Raw genomic sequence first — 27,814 nt, forward strand, 5'->3', positions numbered from 1 at the left:
GCCCGCGCACCGCGATGAAGAGTGGCCCCCACTTGCCGCAACTAGAGAAAGCCCTTGCACAGAAACGAAGACCCAACACAGCCATAAATAAATAAATAAATAAAAATAAAAAAATAAACAGGAGCTGTTGTTTTAAAAAAAAAAAAAATGAGGTAGTTTACATTCCTTTCTTGATAGGAAGTCTTAGAAACCCAGGTGTATTTTGCAATCAAAGCACATCTCAATTTGGACCAGTCACATTTCAAAGGCCAATGGCCACACGAGGTTCATGGCTACAGCACTGGACAGAGGAGTACCTCGTTTCCCCACGGCGTTCCACTTAGAGTGGTCCTGAATCTCTGCATTTCTCTATTTCCCTGAAAGATGACCACTTTTCTCCACACAAGTGAATGGCCCAGAGGCTTTCTCTGAACCAAGTTTTCTCAGTGGGTCTCACTCTGATCCACCTCCACAGGCAGATGGAAACTGCTCTTTGGAGAGGATGGGGCATCCCGCAAGGAGTGTAATTCTACGAAAAGCAACTTCCATTTATTTCTTCTAAATTTTAAAATAAGCATAAGCTCACTAGAAGTTGCAAAAACCAGTACAGAGAGTCCCTTCCACCAACTCCCCTATCCACCGTTTTTAAAAGCGAAATAACCTCCCCCAGGTTAAGCCTTTTCACACGTGCGTGTTCGAGGCAAGCAACGGCGCCTGGCCCGACCCGGCCCACCTCGACCATGGGGTCCAGCCAGTGGGCCCTGGGCCCCACTCACACCCCATCCTGATCCTGACCTCCATCCTGGGCTACCAGGTCTCCCAATGCCCCGGCCCCAGAGCTTCCCATCCCCTACCTCCGACTGCCCAGACCCCCTTGCTGTTCCTCTGGTCCCTCCTGTCTCCCGGCCCTCATCCTCCGGGGCCCAAAGGACCCTCCGCCTCCCACTTCCAGTATGGCGAGCCCTGAGGGCCCCTCACCCTGACCTCCCCCCGCCCAGCATAATGGAGGGCACGAGGGGCCACCTGGTCCACCTAGCCTGTCCGCTCAGCGCACCGCGTCTCAAGGTCGATGCACATCTCGCCTCCACACGATCACTTCCACCCAGCCCTCAGGCGCGGCCTCACCTGACCCTGTCGGCCTGCCGTCGGTCCGGGAGGTGCAGCGGCCTCCCACCGCTCTGCGCCTGCGCCGGCGTCCGGGCGCACCCACCTCGGCGCCGCCCGGGGGTCCACGTAGGTCCTGGGCTACAACGCGCTGCCCTCAGGAGAATCGCTGGAGATTGCAGCGCTGGAAAGAGCGAGGCCAGGTCCTCGCCTGTATGTTCCTCCTCCCTGACGTCCAGCCAAAATAACCCGCAGAGGGGAAAGTCTAATTCTAACCTCCCTCTCTTCCCGGGTTGGTACCTTCCAGCACAGGAGTTCTGGCGGGATCGGCGCCGCGTTCTGGTGCGCAGGCGTGGAGTCGCAGCCCTCGGGCCACGCCCAGATCCCGCGTCCAGGTCTCGCGTGGGTCTCAGGAGGGCTTCGGTTGGGCTTGGGCCTTGCGGCAGCGGCGGCAGCGGAAACCGCTGCGTAGCATGGCCGGCTGGGTGTTCTGTAATCGCTGTTTCCAGGCACCCCAGGGGACGGCGTGCTTCAGCCTGACTAACTGCGGCCACGTGTACTGCGATGTCTGCCTGCGCAAAGGTCAGGGCGGGGTCAGGGCGTTGAGGGCCCTCGGGCCAGGCCCACACCTGGACCCCTGGGCTGGGGGGGGGGGGGGCCTTCCAGGGGGCGGGGCTTCCGGGGGAGGGGGCCTTGGGGGAGAGAGTCAGCGAGCCTGGCGGGGGGTGGGGGGTGGAGAGGACCTTCGGAGCAGGGGGCCTTGGGGGAGGGCGGGGCATGCGGGGGTGGGGGGGCACAGACCGAGAGGCTCCCGGTCGCGACCCTTGGGCGCCTGCCTGCCGGCTGGGGGGGCAGGACCTGTAGGGGACACAGGGAGGGCGGGCAGCGCGCCGGCCGAGTGTCTCAGTTCCGGCACTGGCCCGCCTGCCACGTGGGGTCCGACCTCAGGCTGGTCCCTGTAAGGACAAGCGCAGCTGGAAGCGGGGGGATGCAGAAGTGTCCCCGGCAGAGGGGGTGGGAGGAAGGGGGAGGCCTGAGGCGGGAGTGGACTGCGAGGGAGGCCCCGGCCCCACCTGTGGGCAGCGGGCAGTGGGCAGTGACGTGATCAACGTGTTCTTTTCTTCTCGTGAAATGTTTTTATTGACGTATAGAGTTTATACAGGAAAAAAGCCTAAATGGAAACGCAGTGAGTTCTCACAAAGTGACTTACCTGTGAAACCAGCTCACAGATTAAAAATCAGACCATCTCACACACACACACACCCCCAGGCCTCCTCAAGGAAAACCACTGTCCTGATCCGCGTTGGTGTCCATCGCCTTGGACTGTTTAACCCCGGTGAGCGGGTGGTCCAGCGGGCAGCAGGCTCCCCCACACACACCCGCCCCGGGTGGCCCCTGCCTGGGCCTCTCGCTGCGGGATCCTCGCTGCACACTTGCCCCTGGTGCCCCTTCCTTGCTGCTCGGACCGACGCCGTGTCCTGGTGTATTTTCCAGCTCGCGGCTGACCCTCGGGCTCTTCCAGGCCTTGGCTGTCAACAGGTGGTGCTGCAGGCATGTTCATGCTGGGGTCTGGGGGTGAGCACTGTCGCGTGCCCAGGGGTGGGCTGGCTGAGTCTCGGTCTGCGTGGCTGGGGGAAGTGGAACTTGGCAGGTGGCAGGACTTGGGGAAGAAGCGGCGCCCTGCACAGGGGAGAGGTGTCGGAGCAGGACAGCCGCCCGCGGAGCTGGACAGAAGCAGCGGGCAGGTTGGGCAGACCTGGGTGCAGGAAGGCATCTCGGTTTCCAACGTGTGGAGCTCGCCGGGGTTGGCGGTGGGGTTCCCGTGGCCATCCAGGACGCTGCGGGGAGACAGCGGGTTTGAGGTGAGGCTCAGGACCTCACCTTTGGACACGGAGGTTCCAGGGAGAGCCATGCGGGGAGAGACCGAGGGGGGCTGTGAGGACACACGAGGGTCTAGGAGTCCGGGCAGCTGGAGTGCAGCAGGGAGAGGTTAGTGCAGAGAGGAGAGTGGAGATGCTGGGGTGACGGGAGGGCTGAAGGCAGGGGATGCAGGGGCCCGTTCTCACCTGGGGAAGAGCATTTCCTAAAGAAGGTGGGTGGAGACAGGAGGAGGCTGTGAGGGGAAGAGAAAGCAGAAACGTCAAACCAGGCATCCCAGCGCAGTCAGCCAGTGCATCGGCATGTGGCCCTGGCCTTAGAGGGTGGGTGACCTGCGTGATGCCGTGGGGATGGTGGGGATGGGCTGGCGTGGGGATGGTGGGGATGGGCTGGCTCGGGGCTGGGAAGTGCCAGGGAGGGCTAGGGGCGGAGCTTAGTGGGAGGGCGTCTGAGCGAGGACAGGCAGCCCTCGGGGCTGTAGGAAAGAGAGGAGGTGAGCACAGGGTGGAGGGTTAGGCCTGGCCTGGGGGGCCGTTGGCCTAAGACAGAGGAAGGAGGCCGAGCACATCGGCCACCGTGTGGTGCCGGGGGAGAGATGTGCGCATGACGGGCCTCTTCCTCAGTAGACGACACGGGGGCTTGTTTGAGTACCCCCTGCAGGGAACTGGGGAGAAATGACCAAGAAAAGCAGAGGGGTGCCCAGCAATGCTGCAGATTCCGCAGTGTTGGAATCGTGCTTCTCAGCCGCGTTGAACTGGGGGCGGGAGGGGGAGGCAGCCCCGGGTTTGGGCTGCTGTGCTGCCTGGAAGGACCCGTGGCGGGTGGATGTGGACCGACGGCTGGCCTCCAAGCTGCCTAGTGGAGAACCCAAGATCAGAGGCTGTGAGGACGAGGCAGGGCCGAACCAGGAGCTGGAAGCGAGGGGGACGGAGTAGGGGGAGCCCTGAGGGGTGCAGGGCCAGCTGGTGGAGGAGGAGCACGTGGAGGCGGGCAGCCCACGGGGAGGAGGCCAAGCGAGGGGCGGTGGTGGTGGGGGACATGACACCTCCGTCCTCAGCCCCCGGCACTGCCTGGCCTGTCTCAGGAGCTCAGTAAATGCTCCGACGCCCAGTGAGCTGTCCCAGCTGCCACAGGGGTGAGGCCGAGGGGCAGAGCAAAGCACCGCAGCTGCCAGGTGGGTGGGAGGAGCTTTTCATTTTGTAGAGTTTAAAAGTTTAAGTTACGTTATTCCTGTAAAATCTGATTGTAAGAAATATCTGGGACTGATCTAAATTTGTGTTGTTGATCTTTATGGCCACCGTTTTGGAGCATAATTGCAAAACAAGAAAAAAAAGATTGTTACTTATGTAAGTCTTTTCAGCTATGTGCACGCCCACAGGCTTGTCCACTGCAAGTGCTGTAATCCTGTATACTTTTGCAAGAAGTTCTGCATTTATATGTATTTAAAAGCACTACTCACTATAATAGAATAAAATTTGCTTTCTGTTGTAGGTAAAAGGGATGAATGCTTGATTTGTAAAGTTCCATGTCGTACAGTTCTGCTTTCGAAACGTGTAAGTTGAAATCTGTAGTATCTGAAAGTTAATCACAGTGTTTCTTTTTAAATGTGACGTTCAATTTTTAGTCATTTGCGGTGTCTAAAACTTTTGTTTGTTTCGCTGCGTGCAGTAGGAGATCTTACAAGCTTTCTGCATAAAGTCCAATAGCGTGGTTCTGAATACCTTGCACAACTTTCTCCTTAGCCAGAGCCTGGCCTCATTAGGAGGTGTGGTGCTCCTGGGAACAGAAGTCGGGTGCCTGTGTTTCTTCAGTACAACACCAGCTCCTCAAGAAGGTGGTGGAGTTTGGTTTTCCTGGGGTCATTTCCAATTAAGAGGGCTGAGGGCAAGTCGGTGAAGTTGATTCCTTCACATTTAGGGTCTAAGATGTGTATTTGATCTGATGTTTAATCTATAAAAATTGCTTTTCTGATTACAAATATAGTATAAAATTACACAAAACTCAAACCTAACAGAAAATCATAACAGAGAATGTGAAAGTCCCCCAAATCCTACTTCCCGAAGATGAAGACAGCCAGGAATGTGGATCCTTTTCTGGGTGTTAGTGCGATTTATCTTTTATATGGTGTTTCCCAGTTGACACTACATTTTCTAAAATGTATACACACACATTCTCGAAAAATGATTGCATGGTATGACAGTATTTTCCTATTGGTAAACCTTTGGGTTTTTTCAGTTTTTTACTATTTCAAACAATCTTACAGTGAATATTTTTTTTTTTTTTTACCGTAGTTCCACATACCTGTAAGACTATTTCTAGAGCATAAATTCCTAGAAGTGGGAAAGCGAGGGCTTTCTGTTGGGGTCTCCATGCGTGTGGAGTGCAGTCACTCCCCCGCCTTCTGTCCCATTCGGGGACTCCGTCTGTATTTCCCCTCAGGAAGGCCCTGGGCCCTAACTATAGTGAGGTATCACCTCACACTGGTCAGAATGGCTGTCATCAAAAAATCTACAAACAGTAAACGCTGGAGAGGGTGTGGAGAAAAGGGAACCCTCCTACACTGTTGGTGGGAGTGCAAATTGATACAGCCACTATGGAGAACAGTGTGGAGGCTCCTTAAAAACTAAAAATAGAACTACCATATGACCCAGCAATCCCACTATTGGGCATATACCCAGAGACAACCATAATTCAAAAAGACATATGTGGCTTCCCTGGTGGCGCAGTGGTTAAGAATCTGCCTGCCAATGCAGGGGACACAGGTTCGAGCCCTGGTCCGGGAAGATCCCACATGCTGCAGAGCAACTAAGCCCATGTGCCACAACTACTGAGCCTGCGCTCTAGAACCCACAAGGCCACAACTGCTGAGCCCGCGTGCGACAACTGCTGAAGCCTGCACGCCTAGAGCCCCTGCTCCGCAACAAGAGAAGCCACCGCGATGAGAAGACTGCGCACCGCAATGAAGAGTAGCCCCCGCTCGCCGCTACTGGAGAAAAGCCCTCACGCAGCAACGAAGACCCAGTGCAGCCAAAAATAAATAAATAAATTTAAAAAAAAAAGACACATGCACCCCAGTGTTCATAGCAGCACTGTTTACAATAGCCAGGACGTGGAAGCAACCTAAATGTCCATCAACAGAGGAATGGATAAAGAAGATGTGGTACATATATACGATGGAATATTACTCAGCCATAAAAAGGAATGAAATTGGGTCACTTGTAGAGACGTGGATGGACCTAGAGACAGTCATACAGAGTGAAGTAAGTCAGAAAGAGAAAAACAAATTTCATATGTTAATGCATATATGTGGAATCTAGAAAAATGATATAAATGATCTTATTTGTAAAGCAGAAATAGAGACACAGACGTAGAGAACAAATGTTTGGATACCAAGGGGGAAAGGGGTGGGGTGGGAGGAATTGGGAGATTGGGATTGACACATATGTACTATTGTTACTATATATAAAATAGACAGCTGATGGGAACACACTGTATAGCACAGGGAACTCTACTTAATGCACTGTAGTGTCCTAAATGGTGGGGATATGTGTATACATATGGCTGATTTATTTTGCTGCGCAGTAGAGGCTAACACAACATTGTAAAGCAACTATACTACAATAAAAATAAATTTAAAAAAAAAGGAAGGCCCTGGGCCCTGACAGGTCAGTGCTGACACCCTCGCCTCCCTCCTGGCCCATGGAGGTCTTTGTGTAGGACCGGGTTCTCTGTGGGCGTCAGTCTGGTCTCCACTCACTAGGGCCCCTGCCCCTAGTGTGTAGGCCTCACCCAGGCCCTCAGGGGAGGCGTGGCTTCTGTCCTGTTTCCCTTGGAAGATGGGGCTCGAGGCGCGTTGGGTGCTGTCCGGGGTCTCGGGTGGAGGTCAAGCGCGGGGCTCACGTGCACGCGGAGCCCTTGCCACGGGCCCCCTGCCCCCCTGCGCCCTGCTCAGCCCTCCTCCGAGCCGGCGGTGGATTCTGGAGCCGCTTCCCCTGCAGCCGCCCCTCCACAGGGTCCTCCAGAAGCTCCTCGGGGGCCCTGGCCCTTCGAGTGCATTTCCTAGTTTCTAGCTCGGGTCTCGCTTTCCCTAAGTGCAGTGTTACTGTCATTTCAGCTGAGATGGGGAGCGGCTGGGCCCATGCGCTTGGTACAGGCTGGGAGGGGCCCAGGCTCCTGGTCTCATCGGCCTGTGTGTGTCCTTGTCCCGGCCCTTCTGTGTCTCTTGTGCTGTTGTGACCGGGTGGTGGGTGGGGGCAGGAGGCAGGTATATCTGCACGAGGAGTGTACGTGGGCAGGTGCCGGTTCGTAAACCCTACTTTTTCATGTTTGCTTTTTAAATAACACGGGGCTTCCCTGGTGGCGCAGTGGTTAAGAATCCTCCTGCCAATGCAAGGGACAGGGGTTCGAGCCCTAGTCCAGGAAGATCCCACATGCCAAGGAGCAACTAAGCCCATGTGCCACAACTACCGAACCTGCACCCTAGAGCCCGCGAGCCACAACTCCTGAGCCCGTGTGCCACAACTACTGAGCCTGCACTCTAGAGCCTGCGAGCCACAACTACTGAGCCCGCGTGCTACAACTACTGAAGCCCGCACACCTAGAGCCCATGTGCCACAGCTACTGAGCCCGTGAACCACAACTACTGAGCCCGTGTGCCACAACTACCGAGCCTGCGCTCTAGAGCCTGTGAGCCACAACTACTGAGCCTGCGAGCCACAAGTACTGAAGCCCCCACGCCTAGAGCCTGCGTGCCACAGCTGCTGAGCCCAGGTGCCAAAACTACCGAGCCTGTGCTCCACAATTAGAGAAAGCCCACGCACAACAACGAAGACCCAACGCAGCCAAACATAAATAATAAATTTATTTTTAAAACTAAAATAAATAACACGTACTTGTGAGCAGTTTGAAGTCATGCCCCTCGCTCTTCCCACTTCGGATTTCACTGTTTCCTTTGTACGCGGCTCCCCCCAGCCGCCTGGAGCCCCTCAGCACTGCCCTTGGTCCTCGAGGAGGTGGCACCGTCCCTCACCCGCGCCGTGGAGTACTCGGTGCCCCTGGGACGCAGCCGTGACGTCCTTGCGGCTGAGTCTGGGCCCTGAAGCGCGTAGAGCCCTGGCCCGTGGAGGCAGTGGCGATGGAAGCAGCCTTTTCTCTTTCAGACAGACTCCGACATCCAGGCCCTCTTCATGGGCATAGACGGCCTGTGCAGGAAGTACGCAAGGGACACCTCCCAGGTGAGTCCTAGGCTGTGCCCTCAGCCCTTGGAGGCTTGGTGTTGTGGAGACCAGTGCACTCTGGACACACGGTGGGCGAGTGTCTCCCACCCCCACTGTGGCGAAGCCGTGCACTCTGTCCCGTGGTCTCTGTGCCTTTGCTGGGTGTCAGGACACAGTGGTCGCTTGGTCAGGACGCCCCGCTGAGCCTCATGATTCGAGGGACGGACCTTAGATCTGGGGTTTGGAAGGTGGGGCTGGGGCTGTCTGGACTCCGGGCAGTGGGCTGCTTTGTGATGCTGTCCTCTCCTGAGGGTCCCTTGTGCAGCCCTCGCCCACCCTGTGGCCCCCGTGGCATCCGTGCCCGCCCGACCCTCCTCCTCGTCACCGTGCACATCCCCCCTTTGCTGCTTCACACGCTCGCCCCAGTGCCCAGCCTCTAATGCCCTGCGTCCGTGCCCTCCTCACGTTCCTCCCTGGACGTCACTGCACAGCCTGTGGTCCCCCCAGCTGTCCTTCTGTTAAAGGCACAGCCCCCACTGTTGGCTGCCTGCCACCTGCCCTTGGAGGCCGTGTGGAGGAGCGGCCAGGAGCCGCCTGAGGCCGAGGCCCTTCCCTGGGGCAGCGCCACTCGCCCAACCGTTCTTGCCCTTTGGCCTGCATGTCTGGAGGCCGTGGTCAGCCAGCCTGCCAAGACCATCCCCTCCCCTGGGAGGCTGCTCTCTGGCTCCGACGTGGCCAGAAGCACCGGTGGGGCCGTGGCCGTCCCCCGTCATCCTGGGACTGCTCCAGGGGGATGCAGGGGCGCCCCGAGACTCAGCATCAGCACAAGGTGAGTGCTGGGGTCAGGGGTCGGGGACTGCCCGCATCGCCCCTTTTGCAGTGGGACCCTCTTTCGGGCCAGGTCCCCGGGGCCAGAGCTGGCTGTGTTGGGAGGAACACAGGTAGCCCTGCGCCTGGGGGAGTCTCACTGAGGACAGCCCAGCACGGGGCCCGGGGCCGCCCCTCCATCTCAGGCCACGCGCCCCTGGCGTGGAGGGAGGACCGTGGGGGGGGCAGCCCAGCGGCCTTGGGTCCGCCGTCTGGTGGTTACGTGCCCGTCTCAAGTGCAGGGCTGCCGCACGACAGAGGACATAGCAGCTCGCTCTGCGTGCTGGCCTGTTGGGTTTGCTGTTACTTTAAATGAATTTAATAAACATCTTAAATTTCTCTCAGTATTAGTTTCTTGCAGGGTAAAAGTTGGCAGGTAAGACCCGTGTAACAGCCTCTGTGGGTCCTCGGTGACCTGAGGAGCGTGCAGCGGCCTGGGACCAAGGCTGTGAGCACGTGGGCGCGGGCCCTGGACATGCCAGGGCCGTGGCAGAACCAGGCCAGTTCCTCCACCCACTCACCCTCCCGATCTCGTTCTGCCCCTGAAACCTCCTTCCTCTGACGCCTCTCACCCACCAGCCTCTCCCCCGAGACCGGAGGTGGGAAGCAGGGCAGCGGACTGGGCAGTGCCTCCTGAGCCCTCGGCATGGACGCCCGCGGCCCCACCCGAGGGCGCTGTGCCCCTCCTCCGGCCCCGGTCTTCCGGCTGCCCGCCGGGCACCAGCGCGGAGTGGCCGTGCGGGCCAGCCCCTCCTCGGTTTCTGAGCAGAGCTGGGGCGGCCGCCGTCCGGCGCGGCCTCTAGGCTTCATGCAGTCTCATCAGGCCTCGCCTGTGTCTCAGCCCACATGAGGACTCGAGCCCGTTTTCATTTTGTTTTGTTGGAACCATCTGACCCCTGCCCAGGTCACAGCGCTCAGCCTCGGGCGCCCCACCCCGTGCAGATGGCGTGTGGCCGCAGGGTCCGGGCTGCCCCCGAGCCCGCATGAGCCTTGCGCCCTCAGTGGGGCTGCTCTCGCCCCACCGGCCGGCCCCTCTCCCAGGGCCAGCTTTGCCCGTGGCCCCGCCCCTGCTGTGGCCTCACCTGTCCTGTTGCGTCTGTATCAGCCACAGAGGGCCTGCACACTTGTCCTTGCCAAGGTCCTCATTCAAAAACGGCCTGCCAGAGTCGAGATAGCCACTGGCCTGTGCGCAGGCCTTGCTGAGCCCCAGTGCCTCCGAGGCGGGGTCCCATGTGCCAGCTGGAGCGTGGCCCGCTCCCAGCCGCTCCAGAACGGCCCGGGGCTGCTCCCAGAGGCGGTGCTGTCTGTTTCTCAGTTTGGGCCCTGCACCAAGGCACGAGGTCAGGGGTCAGCGCGGGACGTTAATCTCTCGCCGCAGGTGTAGGACACACGGAGGAGTGAGCTGCGGAGACAGGTGACTGTCACTGTGTCTTGCTGAAGGTGATTGGGGAAGGCGGCTTGAGAGCTGTCTGTACAAAACCCCTCCCAGCTGTGCACGGCCCCCCCTCAGTCGGGAACCCGATGGCCCTGCCTCAATGCCCTGCACGCTGTGAGGAAAAGGCAGCCGGTCACGGGCTGACGGGGGCTTCACTTCGCCCGGAGTGAGGACCCAGGAGTCCGCCTGCTGAGGCCCGGGGGCAGCAGGACTTGAGAACCGTTGGTGCGGTCCAGAGCCTTTCTGGGACGGGGCCTTGCGAATCATGAGGACTTGTGCAGGGGCGACATTGGGGTCCCCTTGGGGCACCCCTTCCACAGGCTGACGCTCTGGGCAGAACCTGTGTCCGTCGACCCTCCCCTGGGTGGAGACACGCGTCCCTGGTCTCATGGAGCGGGGGGCTCGCTGGAGCGCCGTGGAGCGTGTCCCCTGACCCGAGGGCTCTGAATCCCTCAGGAGATGTAGGAGCCAGGCGGTCAGGAGACTCTGAAGAGGGTGTTTGTCCCTCCTGACCACAGCCTCGCCCTCTGGAGGTGGCCTGGCCCGAAGATGGGTGGGCTGGGCCAGCCTCCTTTCCACAGAGGGATTTTTCTCCCTCAGTTTGGACCAGACCAGTGAGCCCCAGGGAAAAGGCCACCGTCCCGGGATGTTTGCACGCATGTCGGCAGATTCCTGGGGGGAAGTGAAGTGGGTGATGCGTTTATACAATGTGGTCTTCAAATCCCAGTTTGCCCAGCACATGGTTCTGCTGTGTGTCAGCGGTGCGCCGACGGCGACAAGAATTAGGTTTAAGCAATTCAGTTTAGTGTTTTGAGAGAGTGGGTGTCGTTGTCTGAAACTCCAGTGGTGACAGTAGCGCTCTCTTCCGTTGAGGAAATCACAGTCGCCGTTTTCTAATGTACGTGGGCGCTCTCAGGGACCAGTCCAGGCCCTGGGCACCACAGACATGGAGGTTGGGGCTCACATAAATGGAGGACCAGGGATGGTGCTGGTTCCAGGCGCTGCTGGCCCTGGATGTCCAGTCCAGGTCACTGGGCTCCTGGAATGGCATGGCCCTGTCTGTCTGCCTGGTGGCATTATTGCCTGGCGCAGGCCCAGTCGGGGAGGCAGGTCAGGGGGTTCCTGGTTGGTCTGTCTGGTCAGGGGGCCATCCTGTGATCCAGTTGCTGTTGCCTGAGGGACAGCACACGGTGACCGGCCCTTGTGGAATGTGTCCCATCCCATGGCCTGGGCCCCGAGCGCCCCTGAAGCCACACGGAAGGGAGGCACAGCAGCCCTCGTGCCCACACGATCCCCACGTGGAACCCGCGGCCCTCGCTGCCTCTGGGCGGAGTGCGCCCGGCCGTGACCGTGCACGCAGCCTGGGCTCTGCCGGCATCTGCTCTGGCTGCCAGCCAGCAGCGGGGCCACGTCCTGGGAAGAGCTGGTGGCGCCGGCAGTCCCCACCGGCCTCTGCGGCGGCCCCCGCGCGCGCGTCAGCAGCTGACACGTGTTGTCTTTGCAGGTCTCAGAATTTCAAGAAAAGCACAGGAGGAGACTGATAGCCTTCTACGGAGAAAAGGTAACTCCAGTTGATTGGCAGCGAGGAGAACAGCGGTCGCGTCACCCAGCGCTTATTTCCTGCACACCTGATGCCCTGGACTTGGTGCACGTTCACTCATAGATAGCGTGAGGGCCACTGCCACACAACTCACGTTCTGATTTGTGGTTTAAGAAATTGAGGGTCCACGTGTTGCGTCTAAACTGTCGCTTGGTGTAGTGCGTGTGGTAACTGGAAGTCGTTCAATTGTGTTTAGATTTCTCAGCTGGAAGAGTCCCTCAGGAAGTCAGCGCTGAGGATGGAGCAGCTGCAGAGGTGAGCCCCGGGGCACGAGGGCGGTGGTGGGCCTGCTGTCGTGACTGGTCGTCTGTCTCAGCCCTGTCGTAACCGAGGGCGCGGAGGAAAGAGCACTTCGGTTGGCTAGGAACTTCTGTCAAAGCAAAAGTGCAGGAAACTGGAGGGGAGGAAAGGGAGACAGAAAAGAAGAATTTTTAAGAACGTGAGTGGTTCCCCTTGGGGGGGTCCCCGGTGATTCCTGGGGTGATGGGAGGGGGCCTGGGAGGAGAGTGAACCCCACCTGCAGTTCCCCGGAGAGCGCATGCAGCACACGCATCCCCTGGTCCGGGCCCTGGGGCAGCCCTGGGCCCACTGGCCCCCGGGGGTCAGTACAGCACCACTCGTGTTCAGCCACGTCCTCGGTTTTATGAGCCACAGTATGAACGCAGTGAACGTTCAGAAGTCCCAATTTGGGGGCCACAGGTTAACCTGCGGGGTTGCTGTCTACCCAGCGGTGACCCCCCTGCCCCAGTGCGTGGACTCCCACCTCCTTGCTGCATCGGGCAGCTGAGGGCAGCGCGGGCGCCCAGGGGCCACCAGCCAGAGTCGGAGCTGGGCGCCTGCCAGTGTGGACTCAGCCTCGTCTGGGGTGAAAAGGCCTCCACCCACCCGCCTTCGCGATGGGGCATGAGCTGCTGGTGCCGCCTGTGAAGGCGTGTTTGGGGTCAGCGAGCTGCGGGCCAGCGCAGCGGCAGAGGAGGCCTCTCCTTTCCCTGAAGGACTGCGGGGAAACAGCGCGGCCGAGACCTCCTGTGGCGGGCGAGGCCTGACCCTGACACGGGGACAAGAGGCCCCCGGGCCAGTCCCTGGGATCTGTCCTCCTTGGTGTGCAGTTTGCTTTCTTTCTGTGGAATCATGTCTTTCCTTAATTCTGGAAAATTCCCAGCCCTTACCTTTCCCATTCGCCCTCTGTGGCTTTGTCCCCCCCTGGTGTCTGCACCTGGTGGCCTGCTCCTTCAGACCCCGGTACCTGCAGCACCCACTCCGCCCCACCGCGCACGCCTTCTCCCCGCGTCTGGCTGCTGTGTCTCACCCTTCCAGCCCATCCCTGGCCATTTTTGGTGCCGTATTCTCGCTCTGCCTCACAAGCACTTTGTGTCCCACCTGGTGTCTTCAGGTTCCAAATCTGCCTGTTTCCCTCGGGCTCCAGGTGGAGCGTTCCTGGCACGGTGGGTTCTGTGCCAGGCCCACCCACTGACCGCTCTGCGTGCACCACGTGGCCTGTGTCTCCCTCTGGGGGAAGCCTGTGCCCCCCCACGCGGCACCCTTGCCCCAGACCACGCCTGCCCGGGTCTGCCCCGCCAAGCACGGCGTGGTGTCACCGCTGCTGACCCTGTCACGGAGCCTGTTTGGGGGGGGGCCTTGGACACTCGCCCTCCCCACACGCCCAGCGTGGCACCCAGTTTGTTCCACTGAGTCACTTGGAAGCAGGAGTGAGTGCCCTTCGGGGAGCTGGGCCCCAGCACGGCCAGTCCCCCCGCCGGTCGGTGGGCCGCTCAGCAGGCCTTTATTGAGCGCCTGCTGTGTTCTCAGCACTGTCTTGGGCTCTGGCGAGTCAGAGGGAGCTCCCTCCATTCCGGTGGGATGCAGCCAGGCGTGTGCAGGAGCTGAGGCTGGGGAGGGGACCGGGGGGCAGTGCCACGGAGAACAGGGGCTGTTTCTGTTTTCTTTACTTTCAGGTTGGAAGGAATTACCTGGAAGTAAACGTTTATGGCTCAATTAATGCCTTTTCTCCATCTATTTAGTGTGAGATTGTCACAACAGACGGCTTTCAGCACAATAAAAAATCCAGCTTCAAGTAAGTAAAGCGATGCCCGGAAGGGGAGGGTTGTGGCGAGGTGCGGAGTGGACCCGATGGGCTCCAGCGCCAGGTTTCTCGCCACAGCTCCTTCGACAAAGCCCAGCGGGCCTCTCTTCCTGCCGCCTGACTCGTCAGCCTCTGAAAGGTGTGCACCCCCAGCCCCCAACCCCCGAACGTCAGCGGGCAGTGTTTCAGACGCAGGGGTACGTAGCATAGGCACCAGCAGCTTGCGCTTGGCTCCGCTTCCGTCCCTGTGGCCGCAGGCATCGGTGGGGGGTGGTCACGTGACCCGGGCTGGACAGCTGGGTGCCGTCCCCGGGACCCTCCTCTGACCCTGGGACCAGAGAGACGTGGAAGGAAACAGGACGAGAGAGGGATGGCGGCCCCGGTGGAGTGTTTCTCTTGGGAGGTTGGAGTGGAGCCCATGGGTAGCGGGTATGATGAGGGCACCCGAGGCCCCGTCAGCCTGGCCGCCCCCGCCCCAAGCTCATTCAGAAAGTAGGGAGCAGGCCCTCTTCCCGCCGCCTCGTGCTCCTGCGGGGATGGCCGGCCACATCCCACGCCAGCCTCTGGGCTGGTTAACCAGGGAACTGCCGTGGACCGAGCCCTGCCTGCACGAAGCGTGTGGGCCGGGCAGTAGGTGCTCCTGCTTCCGGGAAGGCCGGCAGGAAGCGGAGGAGCCCAGTGACGGCGGCCGGAGGCGGGCAGCCAGCCCGGAGGAGGCCACGCGGGGACCTTCTGGGGGAGGCGGTCGGAGGGGAGACAGGAGGGCTCATTTGGGCCGGACAGCGGGGGCTTCCGTGTCCTTGGGTGGGTGCGCGGTGGTTCCCAGGCCTCGCTGACCACGCGGGGCTGAGATCCCCGAGCTCCCCTGGTGCTCGGCAGCTGCAGGAAGGAGAGCCGCCCGCGGGGCCGCGTGTGTTTTTGTTCCTTGGTCGTAACCAGGCCCGTGACCGTGTTTCACTGTCTGTGACAGGGTGGAGTCCATGGAAGTTGACCTCACGCCCTCCCCGAGGAGAAAGGTGAGCGCACCTGCCCTCCGCGTGCCTGGTTCCCAGATGCCTCGTGTGGATGGTTTTCTCGTCACTGATGACCTTCCTGCACGCCAGCTCCGCGGACTCTGGGCGGCCAATCTCCAGGCGGCTCGCAGGAGGGACCTGGGAGGGAGGCTGGGGTGCGGCCGTGGGGCCACTGGGCTCTCGGGGCTGTGTGTGGGGGGGGGCGCCCTCCTCCCACCGCTGGCGTCTGAACTCAGTCCTGCCTGGAGGCCTCGCGCTGCTGTGGTCACCGAGTACACACGACCTGCGAGGTGGATGCCAGCGTGCGGGCTGGTTGGCGAGAAGCGGTGCTCACCCCCAGGGAGCCATCCTGGAAGCAGATGTGGAGGAACCTGGGCTGCAGGGCTAGGCCGTCAGGGGCGGGGTGGGCAGCAGAGCCACTCCGGCTCCGGTGGGGAGACGCTTCCCACCCACTACCCCTCGTCAGCCATCTCCCATCGCAGAAGGGGGCGTGGGTGCACCTCCGCCCTGCCGCAGACCTCGACCGCTCACGAGGCAGTCCCCCCAGCCTGGAGCTCACAGGTCCCTGCCGGCTCGCCTTTGCCCCAGGAGCTGGACCGCGAGCCTCGGCCCACATGGGGCCCCATTCCGGAGGTTAAAGAACGTTCCAGAGATTAGGGCTGACGGCTCAGCGACGGGGTGTTCCTGGGCGGCACATTGGAAATTGTGCCTCGGGACCAGAATGCCACAAGCTGGTTTGAGATTCCAAAGTGAGGTTCTAGACCAACATCTACGCGGGCTTGGGTGGACTCTTGTGGACCCATGTCCCCATCTCAGCACTCACTCCTCGCAGTGTGGAGCAAACAGGCACGGCCACGTTCCAGGAAAACCATCGATCACAGGCTGTGGCTGCCAGAGCGGGACGAGCGTTTTCAGGGAAAACTGGTCCACCCAGCGGCCCACCTCCCGGACACCCCATCAGCCCTGGGGTGGGTGTGCGCACACCTTTCTGGTGGGGCTGCCCTGAGACCCCGAGCGGGGCAGTGAGGCGTCTCCTGGAAACCCCAAGACCCCCCAGGAGGTCCCGCAGACGGCATGGCTGGGCTCACCCTGCGGCCATGGAACAGAGGGCAGTGCCCACGCTCCCTGAGGTGACCCCGGAAGGAGTCTGGTGGTCTTGGCGAGGGAGGTCCTGGAGGAGGAGAGTGGGTTCCTGCCCCCCTCCCACCCCCCTGCACCGGGCCTGGGTCCTAGGAGGGAGGGAGAGACAGAGCCTGCCACCCGCCCTCGGCCGTGCCTGCGAGCAGAGAGGGACCCGCCGGTGAGGTTCCGCGTGGGGACTTGGACCGTGGACGCTCAAGGGCTAGCTCGGCAGGTGCTGGTTCCCCGGAGGGGGTGACCCACGTGTACAGTGAGGACGTGCTTGAGCCCGTGAGCCGTGGGGAGGTGGCACTGTGGGCAGCAGGCGGGGGCCTCCCGGTCGTCCCCTCCAGGGCGTGGCCTCCAGTGAGGACGTGGCCCCGCGGAACCCCGAGGGGCTGCACACGCACACGGCCCCACCATGCCTTCCTGGCACGGGGCCTGGGCCTCTCCAGAACGCCCGTCCTCTGGCGGCACGAGCTCCCCGCAGAGTGAGGTGTGTGGAGGAGGCTGTGACGCAGCGTGCAATCACGTCCCACAAGCCAGCCCGGTTACATTATGGGGACTTGGTGGCTGATGGGCCAGTGGAGGGCAGGAGACCCACCCCAGAATGCAGCCCAAGGTTGGGCCCCTCCCTGGCCCTGGCTGCCCTGGTCGGGTGTGGTCCTGCTCTGCCACATCGGCCCAACCACCTGGCCGTCCACGCGGAGATGTGCTCGCAGCCGAGCCGGGGTGACCATTGAAATCCTGAGGGCAGCCGAGTACGGCTGCCAACAACCCAAATTCTCGACAGCAGCTCCCAGGCGCAGGCGCGCTCGAAGAAGCGGGTCCTGTGGGGGCCTGTCTCGGCACCTCCGCTTCCTGGAGTTGCGCCCGCGCCCTCCCCCGGCCTGGGCCGCGGCCAGCGCTCGCCTGCGTCACAGCCACCGCCCTGGACACGCCGCATCTTTAAACTCTTCCTGCTTCGCCTGTTACTGGAGCCTCCCCCAGACAGGTGCTAACCCGACAGGAGTGATTTCGTCTCCGCTCTTTGGTAACTTTTCGGAGTTGGCCTGTGCTGGACACTCGTGGCCTGACATGTAGGACAGGCCGGAGGTGGGAGGAGGGGCGGGGGCCGGTGCAGAGGGGCCGGGGAGGGCGGCCGAGCTGGAGGGAGGCCCTGAACGCAGCAGAGAAGCAGCCGCGGCAGGAAGGGCTGTGAGGTCAGGCCCTGCTCACCGCGAGCCACGTTAAAGCCACGGCAGCAATGGGACGAGGGCACCCTGAGCAGTGAGCGTCCCCAAGCCAGCCCTGCCGTTCTCGCGGACCCTGGAGAGGCCCTTGCCTTGGGCACGAGCCTGGAGTGGGTGGGCCGGGGAGGGAGGCCAGAGGGAGGGGAAGCTGCTCCGGTGGGTGGGCACCAGCCTGCCAGGCAGTGAGACGCCGTTTGCAAAGCGTTCGAGGGTGGGGCCCAGTCCCTCCAAGGTCAGAGTCTTGCCAGCAGGCGTGAGCCGGAGGCAGGGCCGGGTGGGGACATCTGCAGAGGGTGCCCTGAAACGAGGCCGCCGCCGAGCTGGCGGGGAGGCTGCTTGACAGTGGAGCAAAGGACCGTCGTGGGCGCGGGAGCTGGGAGGTGGGCCCGAGGTCACAGCAGGGGCACAGGTGGGGCGGTGGCCGAGTCTAGGGCCCCAGGAAGGGCCAGGACGGGCTGTGGAGATGAAGAGACAGAAGCAGCGCCAGGCCTGGGTTCCTGGCAGCGGCTGTGTGCCCCACCCCAGGTCCCACCGCGCAGTTACAGTTAGAGGGGCGGCTCCGGGGGCAGAGCGGGCGGGATGGGGCGCCGCCTGGCGGACGCTGCCATGTGCGTGGCGTGAAGCAGGCCTGGCACCGGGCACTGCCCACCAGCCCTAATCATGCCCATCAGCATCTGGATTTCGAGGTGACAAGACGCTTCCCAAATGAGGATTTACTCAGGATTTTGAAATTCCTAACGTCAGCCAAGAAGTTGGTTTACTTTTCCTCTTTGGAGACTCTTAAAAGCACTCAGTGGGTCCTTCGTCCACCCACCACCGCGGGCCCCACCTGCTCGGCCGCATCCCCGCACAGCACGAGGCCAGACAGGAGTTTCTCAGGCAAATGAGACCGAGGAGCTGTGTTCTTAGCAAATGAGGAGGTTCTTTCCTCCTGAGTGACAGCTCTGGAACGTTACCGATTGTTTTCTTCTTACTACTTAGCGTGAGGTCGCCCCTGGACTGACAAGGATCTCTCTGCTCAGCCCGCCTCGGGATGGACGCATGGGTAAGTGGAGACCCGCCGCCTTGCCCCGGTGCACACGTGCTGAAGGACTTACCCGGTGGGTGTGGGTCCGTGTGGAGGCACGTTTCCCCGAGAACGGGCCCCTCCTGGCTCCATCCGGGGCACCTATGGGGCCCCACCTGACCCGGCACAGGGGAGGCGGGCCCTCGTGTCCTGTCTCCTAGGCCTTGAACAGGAATCCTAGGACCTGCTGTGCTGACTGGTGCTTGCTGGAGTGGCTGCTGGGTGAGCACCCGGGCCCTTCCCCGGGGGGTCAGCGTGAGCCCGCCCGCCTGCCCAAAGCACTAGGCTCTGGCGCACGCCCCATCCTCCACCCCAAGTCCCTCCCTCACCAAACTCGGGCCAAGTCCCTGGAAGTTTCCTCGGTGTCATCATGGAAATGTTTACATTTGAGATAAATGCTTATTCGTTCTTAATCGTCAGCTCTTCTGTTTTCTTTCTTGCCGTTGCTTCTTGCATCTTCGTCCTTAGATTCATTTTTTTTCTTGCTGAAGTTGAGATTCTGATAGTTGCCTCTGAGGTGTAGGTTTTCTGAGCCGCATCTGTCTAGGGCCTCTTGGTGCCGCCCTTGCACCTGAGCACCTGGCTGGGGCTTGATTTGCTTCTGCACTTTGGAATCGCTGCTGCGCCTGCCCCTTCCTCCCTTCCCCTCCCCTCCCCTCCCCTCCCCTTCGTGGGTGCTGTGCTCCCAGCCTCAGCTCACAGGTCAGGCCTGTGTCTTCCTGCCTCCCTTCCCTGCCCTCCCCTGGGATCCCAGGCCATCTGTCGCTCCAGGGCCCTTTCCTCTCATGCTTCCCACCTCCATCCTCCTGTGCAGCTGGAGTGTCCGCCCGTCAGGGTTCCCTTGGTTTTGGAGGTGGCGTTTCCCCTGGGTGCTTGGGTGTCCTGTGGGCGTCAGCGTCCTCTCCGCCCTCGTGCCTAGCCCAGTGTCCCCGCCTTGTGCCCCCACCTTCATGCTGCCGTGCGGGTGTGGGTTTCAGGTCAATGTCGGCAGGTCTGCGGGGCAGAACCCGGCGCTGGGAGCATCTTTCCCTCAGGAACCGGGGGTCTGGCAGATATTGAATGTAGTTCCCTGTGCTGTTACAGTAGGACCTTGTTGTTTATCCATTCTATCAATATCTTGTAACGACCTAAAATGGAAAAGCATCTGAAAAAGAATATGTATGTATGTATAACTGAATCACGTAGCTGTACACTTGAAACTAGCACAGCACTGTAAATTAACTATACTTCAGTGTTTTAAAAAACAAAAATGCAGTTTAAAAGAGGAATTGAAATACTTACATTGAAAAGCATTTAGAAGGCAACACGGGCAGACTAGCAGGAAAGAGAATGAGGTGCAGACAGTAAATAGCAGGATGGCAGGTGCAGGTGCACGTCAGCCGCCCAGTACCCATGAGCAACCGGCCACACCAGTGAAGAGATGCCCCGCGTGCTCCCCACGAGAGACGTGCTTGAACTACAGCAGCACAGACACGTCCCAAGTGAGAGGACACCGTGCGTGTGGCAGCCAGATGAGGGCTGGGGTGCGGCGTGAGTATCAGAGAAACAGACCAGGACGAGGACGGTTCTGGAGGCCAGGAGCAGAAGGGACCCCTCGTGGTAACAGGATGTCAGGAAGACACACAATTACAAATGCTTATACGCCTGACAGCAGAGCAAAAGCTGCCAATGGAAAGAAGAGCCGACCATCCAGTCTGGGGAGCTCGGTGCTCTCCCCTCAGAGGTGGAAAGCTGTGAGGGAAGCAGGAACAAAAAAGACACGAGACACGTAGGGAAAGAGCAAAGCGGACACGCTGACGTAAGCCACGGACGGCATCGGGTATGAGTGTGCAACAGAGGCAGAGACGTCAGACTGCTGCACGCTGTCTGCAAGGGACACATCTCGGACCCAGAGGCACAAATAGGCTGAGACAAGATGACGGACAGGGTGCATCAAGCAAGCCAGCCAGTACAGAGCTGGAGCAGCTGTCTTCACATCACACACAGGTCGTAAGATAGGAAACGTCTCTAGAGACAGGGGCATTTCATGATGATTAAAGGTCCATTTATCAGGAAGACATAACCGTTAGTGCAAACACGCCACAAAAGAAAGTCCCCAAATGCCTGAGGCCAGAGTTAAAAAGAGAATTAATTCAACACATGATTTGAGCATTGCAACAGCCCACTATCAATAGTCGATGGGACAACTAGACAAGTGATCAGAGAGAAGATGAGAGACTGCTTATCTGACAAACGCGACGCCACCAGCAACAGCGGAGTGTGCAGTCTTTCCAAGTGCAAATGGGACATTCTCTGGAAAAGATCACACGGTGGGACACAAAACAGGTCCTGATACTTAGGACTGTTCATATGGAGTGTATTTTGGGGCCACAATGGAATTAAATTGGAAGTCAACAGAAAAAAGTTCTGAGAGTAAAATATTTGGAAATTAAACAACACAATTATAACTAGCTTATGGATCAAAGAATGTCACCAGTGATATCAGAAAGTATCTTGAACTGAGTGGAAGAAAATACAGTGTACCAAGTTTACAGGATGCAGGTAAAGTGGAGCTTAGAGGGAAATGTATAACTTTAAATGCTTATATTAGGAAGGAGATCTAAAATCAGTAATCTAAGCTTCCACCTTAAGAAGCTACAAGAGAATAGAGTAGAAATCTACAAAATAGGAAACAAAAACAGTAGAGAAAACCGATGGAACCTAAAGTTTATCCTTTGAAAAAATTAGCAAACTCTTGCCTAGACTGACCAAGAAAAAAAGAGAACACAAATTACTAGTATAAGAAATGAAAGAAGAAACATCGCTACACATCCTACAGATAGTAAAAGGATTATAAGGAATATTATGAACAACTCTGCCAACAAAGTAGATGACTTACATGCAATGGACAAATTCCTAGAAAGAGAGAAAATATCAAAACTACCTCAAGAGGAAATAGTAAGTCTGGGTAGACCTCTATCAAATAAAGAAGTTGAATTAGTAATTTTAAAATCTTTCCACAAAGAAAAGCCTAATTCTCATTGGCTTCATGGGTGAATTCTTTGAAACATTTAAAGAACTAATACCAATCCTACATAAACTCTTTAAGAAAGTAGGAGAGGATCAAAAACTTCCCAATTCCTTTTATGTCAGTGGTATCTTAATAACACAGCCAAAGATAACACGGGGAAAAAACTGAACAATAATCTTCATGAATATTGGTGCAGAATTCTTTAAAAATATACGAGGCAATCAAATCTAGCAACATATAACAGGATTTATATACCATCACCAAATGGGGTTTATCTCAGGAATTCAAGGTTATTGACATCTGAAGATCAATTAACTGTATTAGTAGAATGAAATACCTAAAAAACAAGATCTTTACAACAGAAAAAGAACTTGACAAAATTCCGCAACCATTCGTGGTAGAAACTATTAGGAGACACGCACTAGAAGGGCACTTCCTCAGTCTCACACAGAGCAGCCAAGACCCTAATGTGGGGAGGTGGAACCTTTTCCCCGGAGACCAGGAACAGGACAAGGGTGCCCACAGCCGTCACGTCTACTTGCCTTTGTCCTGGAGGCGCTAGCGGAGCAGAAATTAAGGCGCATAAGTTGGAAAGGAGAAGGTGTAACTATTTTGTAGACAGCTGATCTTGCTGTAGAAGATCCCAAGGGGTCTGTAAGAATACTGTCAAGAATTATAAACAAGCTTGGGAAGGCTACAGGGTGCAAGATCCATATGCAAAACTCCGTTGTAATTCTGTATACTAACAACTAACAGTCCAAAATTGAAGGTAGCTGATCATAACCGTGAAGGTTTCCTTCTGGGCTTTCTGTTCTGTCAATGAGTATATTCCATCCTTCCTTTCATAAATGCCACATTGTTAAGATTACTTGTGCTTTACGGTTAAGTTTTGAAATCAGAGACTTTGTTCTTAATTTACCGAAGTAATCTTGGCTCTTCTAAGGGCTTTGCATTTCCATATGAATCTTAAGATCCACTCGTCAGAGTCTACCAAAAGAGCCTGCTGGGCTTTGATAGGAGCGCATCGGTTTGGGGGTGTTGCTTTCTCGACACTCCTGTGTCTTCTGGTCGGTAGACCTGACGTGTCTGCCTCTCCGCTTACCGGTCCCTGATTGACCTGAGGAATCATCGTTTTCAGTGTATGGGTCTTAGGCGTTATCCATAAACTGGTACCCGAGTAGTGAGTTATCTTGATAGTGGAATTTTCTTTAATTTCAGATTGGGTACAGTTTGCATGGGGCATCTTTTCGTTCCTTGCTTTCGCCTGATTGTGTCTTTGAACCCAGAGTGTGCATCTTGTGGACAATGTGTGGTTGCATCCTGCTTGTAATCTCTGCCTCTGACTGGAGTGTTTAGTCCATTGAGTCAGCATAGTTAGTAATAGGTTTGGATTGATGTCTGCCTCTTTGCCATGTGTTTTTGGGATTTTTTGTTTATCTGTATCTCCTTAACTGCCTTCTTTGGCATTAAATATTTTTAGTGCCCCGTGTCCCCTCAGAGCTGTGACTGCATTCAGAGTCGGGGGTCTTTAGGAGGTCAGCGCCGTCCTGAGGGTGGGACCTAATCTGATAGGATTCGTGTCCTCACGAGAGACGGCACGTGCGGGAAGAGGTCACGTGCGGACACAGCAGGAGGCACCGTCTGCAGGCAGGAAGCGGGATCCACTGGATCACCAGGAGTCAGATCTGCCGGCACCTTGATCTTGGGCTCCAGCCTCGGGGCCTGTGAGAAATAAACGTCTGTTGAAGCCCCAGCCTGCGGTGGTGGCGTGGCAGCCAGAGCGGACTGGGAGACTCGACCTTCCGTTGATATTTATGCTGTCTCGTTGTTTTCTTGCCTCGGGAGTAGCCTCACGCCTCTTATCGGCCATCCAGCTGGATTCTGGTCAAATGCAGCAGCTTTGCCCGTGCAGTCTGTTTACTCGCTGCTTTGTGATGCTTTGTTTATGTGTAGCCACTTAGGTTACGTAGAACCCCAGCGATACGGCCTGTAATGACTTCCCTTTACAGAAACTCACGTGTCCTAAAGATCAGGAGAGGAAACAAAAGCACACGCGCCCCTCCCGCTTGTCAGGTTTCTGGACCCACTTCCTTCCTGTGGAACCAAGTGCTTGTCAGTGGGTATTCCTTTCAGACCCAAGTACCGTTTTATCGTGGGGCAGTTTGGCCAGCTGTGAATTCTCCGAGTTTCTGTCACCTTTGAATGATGATGTCTTCATTTTGAGGATAATCTCACTGGGAAGAGAATTCTCAGGTGACTGTTCTTGGCACCTTGCGGAGTCGTCCTGCTGCCTCCGGCCCCTCCCTTGTTTCTGGCGCGGAGTCGCCGCCCTCAGCCGTGTCCTCGTGTGTGATGAGTCGCTTTTCCCCTTTGCTCTGAAGACTGTCTCTGCCCTTTGCTCACTGTGGCTTTGGAGGACTTGGCGAATTCGTCAGTGTGAGTCCTCTGACCTCGCCCTTCTCTTCCAGGGTGGCCGTGGCTGCTCTGCGGGCCTGTGCGAGCTGGCGCCCGGGCATCTGTCAGGCAGGGCGGCCTCTCTGTGCTCAGTCTCTGCTCTGCACGCAGCAAAGCTGTGCCCCGCCAATTCCTGCAGGGTCACCCCCAGCCGTGCCCTTTCCTCCTGCTCTCAACCCCCGACGCAAAGGCGCAGCTTCACAGGGGCCGCTCACGGCCCAGGCAAGGAAGCCCCCTTCCCAGGCAGGCGGCAGTGGGTGTCCGGGCACGGGCGCTGTTGTCTGTCTTAGACGATGTCCTAAAATGGTCCCGTCTCGTGCTCGGTCTTGGGGAGGGGCTTCGCGGCCTTCAGCTCCACCCAGCTGGAGGTCCCTTCTCGGCGAACGCTCCCTGGGTGAGTTGAGGAGCCGCGGGTGCCTCAGCCTTGCTCCCCTGCCGGTCTGTCCCGCGAGCTTGTGCACGATGCCGACCCGTTCACACGTCTCGGGCCGCCCGCCCGTCAGTGCCCAGGGCTCATCCGCAGGACACAGCCTGTCCGCCTGGCAGCACAGGGACACGAGCATCCCCACATTCTCGACCTTGAAACTTACCCTCTTTGAATGTCAACATGTTTTGCATTTAAATTTTTCAATGGAAATCTTTCCAAGTGTGTTGAATCACACCGCTTTCCTGAACAGAGACCCGGCCCTGACTTGGATGTGTCCTGTTGGCCGTGGAGCCTCAGCCGGTCACTGGCTTTCAATCAGGCTGCAGCACCGGCCCTGGGGGCGGCTCCTCGGTGCTGCCCGGGCCTCCTGCGGCGCCCAGGGTCACCGCCCTCAGGACCGAGAACTGCCGTGGCCCATGGTTCTCAGGCAGGACCCAAAAGACCCCCTACTGAGGGCCTGGCACCCGCTGTTCCTGCGGTCAGAGCGCTGCCCACACGACCCATGAGGCCTCGGTGGCCTCAGCTGTGTTGATAACCGTTGTCCCCATGAAGTCCTGTAAAGCGTACGTGAGAAAGTGCTGCTGCTGGCCATCGTGGGGTCGAGCGTGTAGTCACTGAACAGAGGATTGTACCCGGGACCCGTCAGGCGTGTGAGGCCAGCAGATCAGGAGCCGCCGCCGTGCAGGAGGAAGAGGGCCTCACAGCCGCTGGAGGCAGGCGGCACGGCCGCCGGGAGGGGTGAGGCGGAGGCCTGGGCCAGAGCCTTGGCCGCAGTTTTCAAGGGAGGAAAGGCAGGGCCGCGGGAGAGGCCGGCAGGCTTGAGGTTGGCTGGCTTGAGCATCTCTGTGGTCGCAGGTGTCGGGGCCGCCCCGCTTGTCTGAGGTCCGGCCGGGCTGATTGGGGCCGAGTGGGGCAGCGGATGGAGGAGGGGCTCAGAGCCGGCTCTGGATTGGCTGTTCTTCATATCACAGGCATGCCCCGCTCACAGGCAGACCAGTACCGCCTCTGGGAGTGTGCCTGCCCTGGCAGGGGCAGTGCCTCCAGGGTCAGCAAGGCCCCCAGACGTCAGACCCTCATAAAGTACAGAAAATAACAAACCCGATGAACGTAGCTGCCGAGATGGTTTATCCTCCTGGTTCTCAGCTGTTCTCCGGGGCTTTCTGAGGGTCACCTGCAGTGGGCACAGCCCAAGACAAAGAGATGAGACCCCCATTGCCCACTTCGTGCTGTGCAGCCTTGGGAAAGGCACTCACCCTCTCTGGTCCAGGTTCTTTGGTTATGAAAGGGGTACCGTGAAAGGACACAGAGGGAGCCTAACCTAAATGCTGTCTGCCCTTCTTTCCCTGGCTTCCTTCTGTTGAAACTCTCCAAACTTTAGATGCAGAGGAATTCAGGTATTAAAGAAGAGCAGTCTTTTCATGTCTGCTCCCTGGTGTGACTAAAGCATACCAGGGATCATTTACATCTTTAAAAGAAGCTTCTTATTAGCCCAGAAGCTGTCAACGGGCAGAAGTCGAGCCGTGTAAAACTCCTGCGGTCTGGGTGGAGGTGACATGGCGGTCCTGGCGCCAGGGGTCGCCCGCAGCCCCACGCTCTCTCTCTTGTCCCCGGAGTGGTTGTCAGAGTAACAGGAGCCAAGGCTTAGAGTGCAGGTCCGGACATTTATTGAGCGCCTGCTGCATACCAGGGGTGGCCCTCAACGGAGTCCGCGGGCAGTGTGAGTGTGGACAGCGGCTGAAGGTCAGCCCCGGCCGGTCTGGGCATGAGACCGCACGGTCAGGACGGTGCACGTGGGTGAGAAGATGGGGAAGAGGGTGGGGTCCGCACCCTCCCAGGCGGGGGCAGGGCTCCACCTGTGGCAGGGATGGGGAAGCAACTCGTTCACTTCTCGCCCACCCCCAGGCAGCGTTGCCCACCGCCCTCAGCACCGCGGCCTGACACCGAGTCACCCCAGCGAGCCCCAGGCGCTCAGGTAGGTCCCGCTCGCGGCTCCTGGGGGGGTGACAGGATTAGGTGGGGGCGGGAGGGACCCGCCCGTCCCGGCGCCGTCTGCGGGCCCTGAGTGAGGCGGGGCCCAGTAGACCACGTCATGTTCTTGAAGCTAAAACGTAACTTAAGCAGGTGCTCTGTCACGAAAAACCCCGGAAGAGCCATTGCGGCTGCAGGACGTTTTACTCCAGGACAGCCCGGGGTCGGCAGGGTTTCCTGAAGGGCAGGTGGCCGCTGCAGCCGGTGCTGCCCCCTCTGCCTGGCCGGGTCCCAGCGCCACCGCGTGCCCAGGAGCAGCCGTGCCCTTCCTGCACGCGGGGCCGGCTCCGCGCGGGGCTCCCTCCTCAGCGCGGGGCGCTCAGGCGGTGTCTCCGAAGGTGGGCCCTCCCCCGACCCCTCTCCCGAAGCCTGTCCACGCTTTGCCCCTCGACACGGTCCAGCCGCTGGCCTCCAGACCGCGCGCCCGCCGCCCCTCCACTCACAGAGCCACCCACCCAGCCCCTGACCACAGGCTGCGCCCGGGACCCCTGTGAGGCTGCCTGCACCCCACTCCACGGCAGGAGCCCGCCCCAGCTCCGTGCCCTCTGACTGTAACTTGACTCTTTCAGCGTCAGCACAGAGGGGCCCTGTGGGAGGGTCCAGCGATACAGGTCCTGGGCCCTGGTAACGGGCAGCAGTTCTCGGGGGCCCTGCCACGGTCACCAGGGCCCAGAGAAGCCCTCCCACGGGGCTGCCTGCCGTGCACTGCGCGTGAGCTGCTCCCGCTGTACCGGCGGCCCCAGGCTGGCCGCGCCGCCTTGAAAACCGAGAAACAGTCCACGCTTGAGTGACCTCGTTGCCGAAGGCACGGGTGATTTTGTCTGTTGAATTTGCCACTAGGATCCCAGCCCTGCAGACGCCCCGCGAGTGGCCCAGCCAGAGCCCTGCGACCCAGGCGGCAGGCAGAGCCGGGAGAGGGGCGGCACCCAGGCAGCCCCTCAGCATCTCGGGGCTGCTGCAGAGGCAGCATTTAGGTAAGTGCCGCGGGGAAAGGCAAGCGCTGTGTGGGGAGCAGACACGGAGCTTGGGGTGTCCCTGAGAGCTGCGTTTCTGAGCCTTTGGAAGTGGGCCAGAACCCAGCCGTGCTCACCTGTGCGCTCCCTGTGGGTTGTGCCTCTGCCGCTTCCCGCAGGGTCTGCCGGCCTCGGGGGGCTCGTGCACGAGCGATGAGCAGGATCCCGCCCGTCTGGACGTTGGCTCGGCGCCTGCCCGCAACATGTGCGCGTGTCCAGTGCCGTGATTCTGCGTTTTCCTGATGGAGCGACTCAGTGATACGCGTGAATAAAGTGTTTTTCGGACTCTC

General features: G+C 59.0%; 2 protein-coding genes across 2 annotated transcripts; one reads left to right on the forward strand and one right to left on the reverse strand.

Moving 5' to 3' along the window:
- Positions 1 to 1,311: 1,311 nt before the first annotated feature.
- RNF212 (ring finger protein 212) lies at positions 1,312 to 27,814 on the forward strand. Its single transcript, XM_082389951.1, has 12 exons — positions 1,312 to 1,665; positions 4,453 to 4,514; positions 8,121 to 8,195; positions 11,984 to 12,040; positions 12,276 to 12,334; positions 14,101 to 14,153; positions 14,241 to 14,301; positions 15,133 to 15,178; positions 18,508 to 18,571; positions 26,386 to 26,455; positions 27,352 to 27,485; positions 27,644 to 27,814. Exons 1-12 carry the CDS (start codon positions 1,557 to 1,559, stop codon positions 27,679 to 27,681), a joined length of 828 nt encoding a protein of 275 aa, XP_082246077.1. The 5' UTR covers positions 1,312 to 1,556; the 3' UTR covers positions 27,682 to 27,814.
- On the reverse strand, positions 2,388 to 10,378 carry LOC309627775 (uncharacterized protein). The gene is made up of 2 exons (XM_082389957.1): positions 10,127 to 10,378; positions 2,388 to 2,921 (listed from the first exon to the last, which is right to left on the reverse strand). The coding sequence occupies exon 2, from the start codon at positions 2,855 to 2,857 to the stop codon at positions 2,411 to 2,413; it is 447 nt and encodes a 148-aa protein (XP_082246083.1). The 5' UTR covers positions 2,858 to 2,921; positions 10,127 to 10,378; the 3' UTR covers positions 2,388 to 2,410.

This window comes from Balaenoptera borealis, assembly GCF_965194805.1.
Source record: "Balaenoptera borealis genome assembly, chromosome: 4".
Classification (NCBI taxonomy): Eukaryota; Metazoa; Chordata; class Mammalia; order Artiodactyla; family Balaenopteridae; genus Balaenoptera; species Balaenoptera borealis.

What these genes read in the sequence shown, in the direction of transcription:
- LOC309627775 (XM_082389957.1), bottom strand. Translation starts at nt 2,857, where the DNA reads ATGCCTTCCTGCACCCAGGTCTGCCCAACCTGCCCGCTGCTTCTGTCC.
- RNF212 (XM_082389951.1), top strand. Translation starts at nt 1,557, where the DNA reads ATGGCCGGCTGGGTGTTCTGTAATCGCTGTTTCCAGGCACCCCAGGGG. An exon ending in AGGATGGAGCAGCTGCAGAG is followed by an intron (nt 12,335 to 14,100) that starts GTGAGCCCCGGG and finishes CCATCTATTTAG; the next exon opens with TGTGAGATTGTCACAACAGA. An exon ending in GCCTCGGGATGGACGCATGG is followed by an intron (nt 18,572 to 26,385) that starts GTAAGTGGAGAC and finishes GCCCACCCCCAG; the next exon opens with GCAGCGTTGCCCACCGCCCT.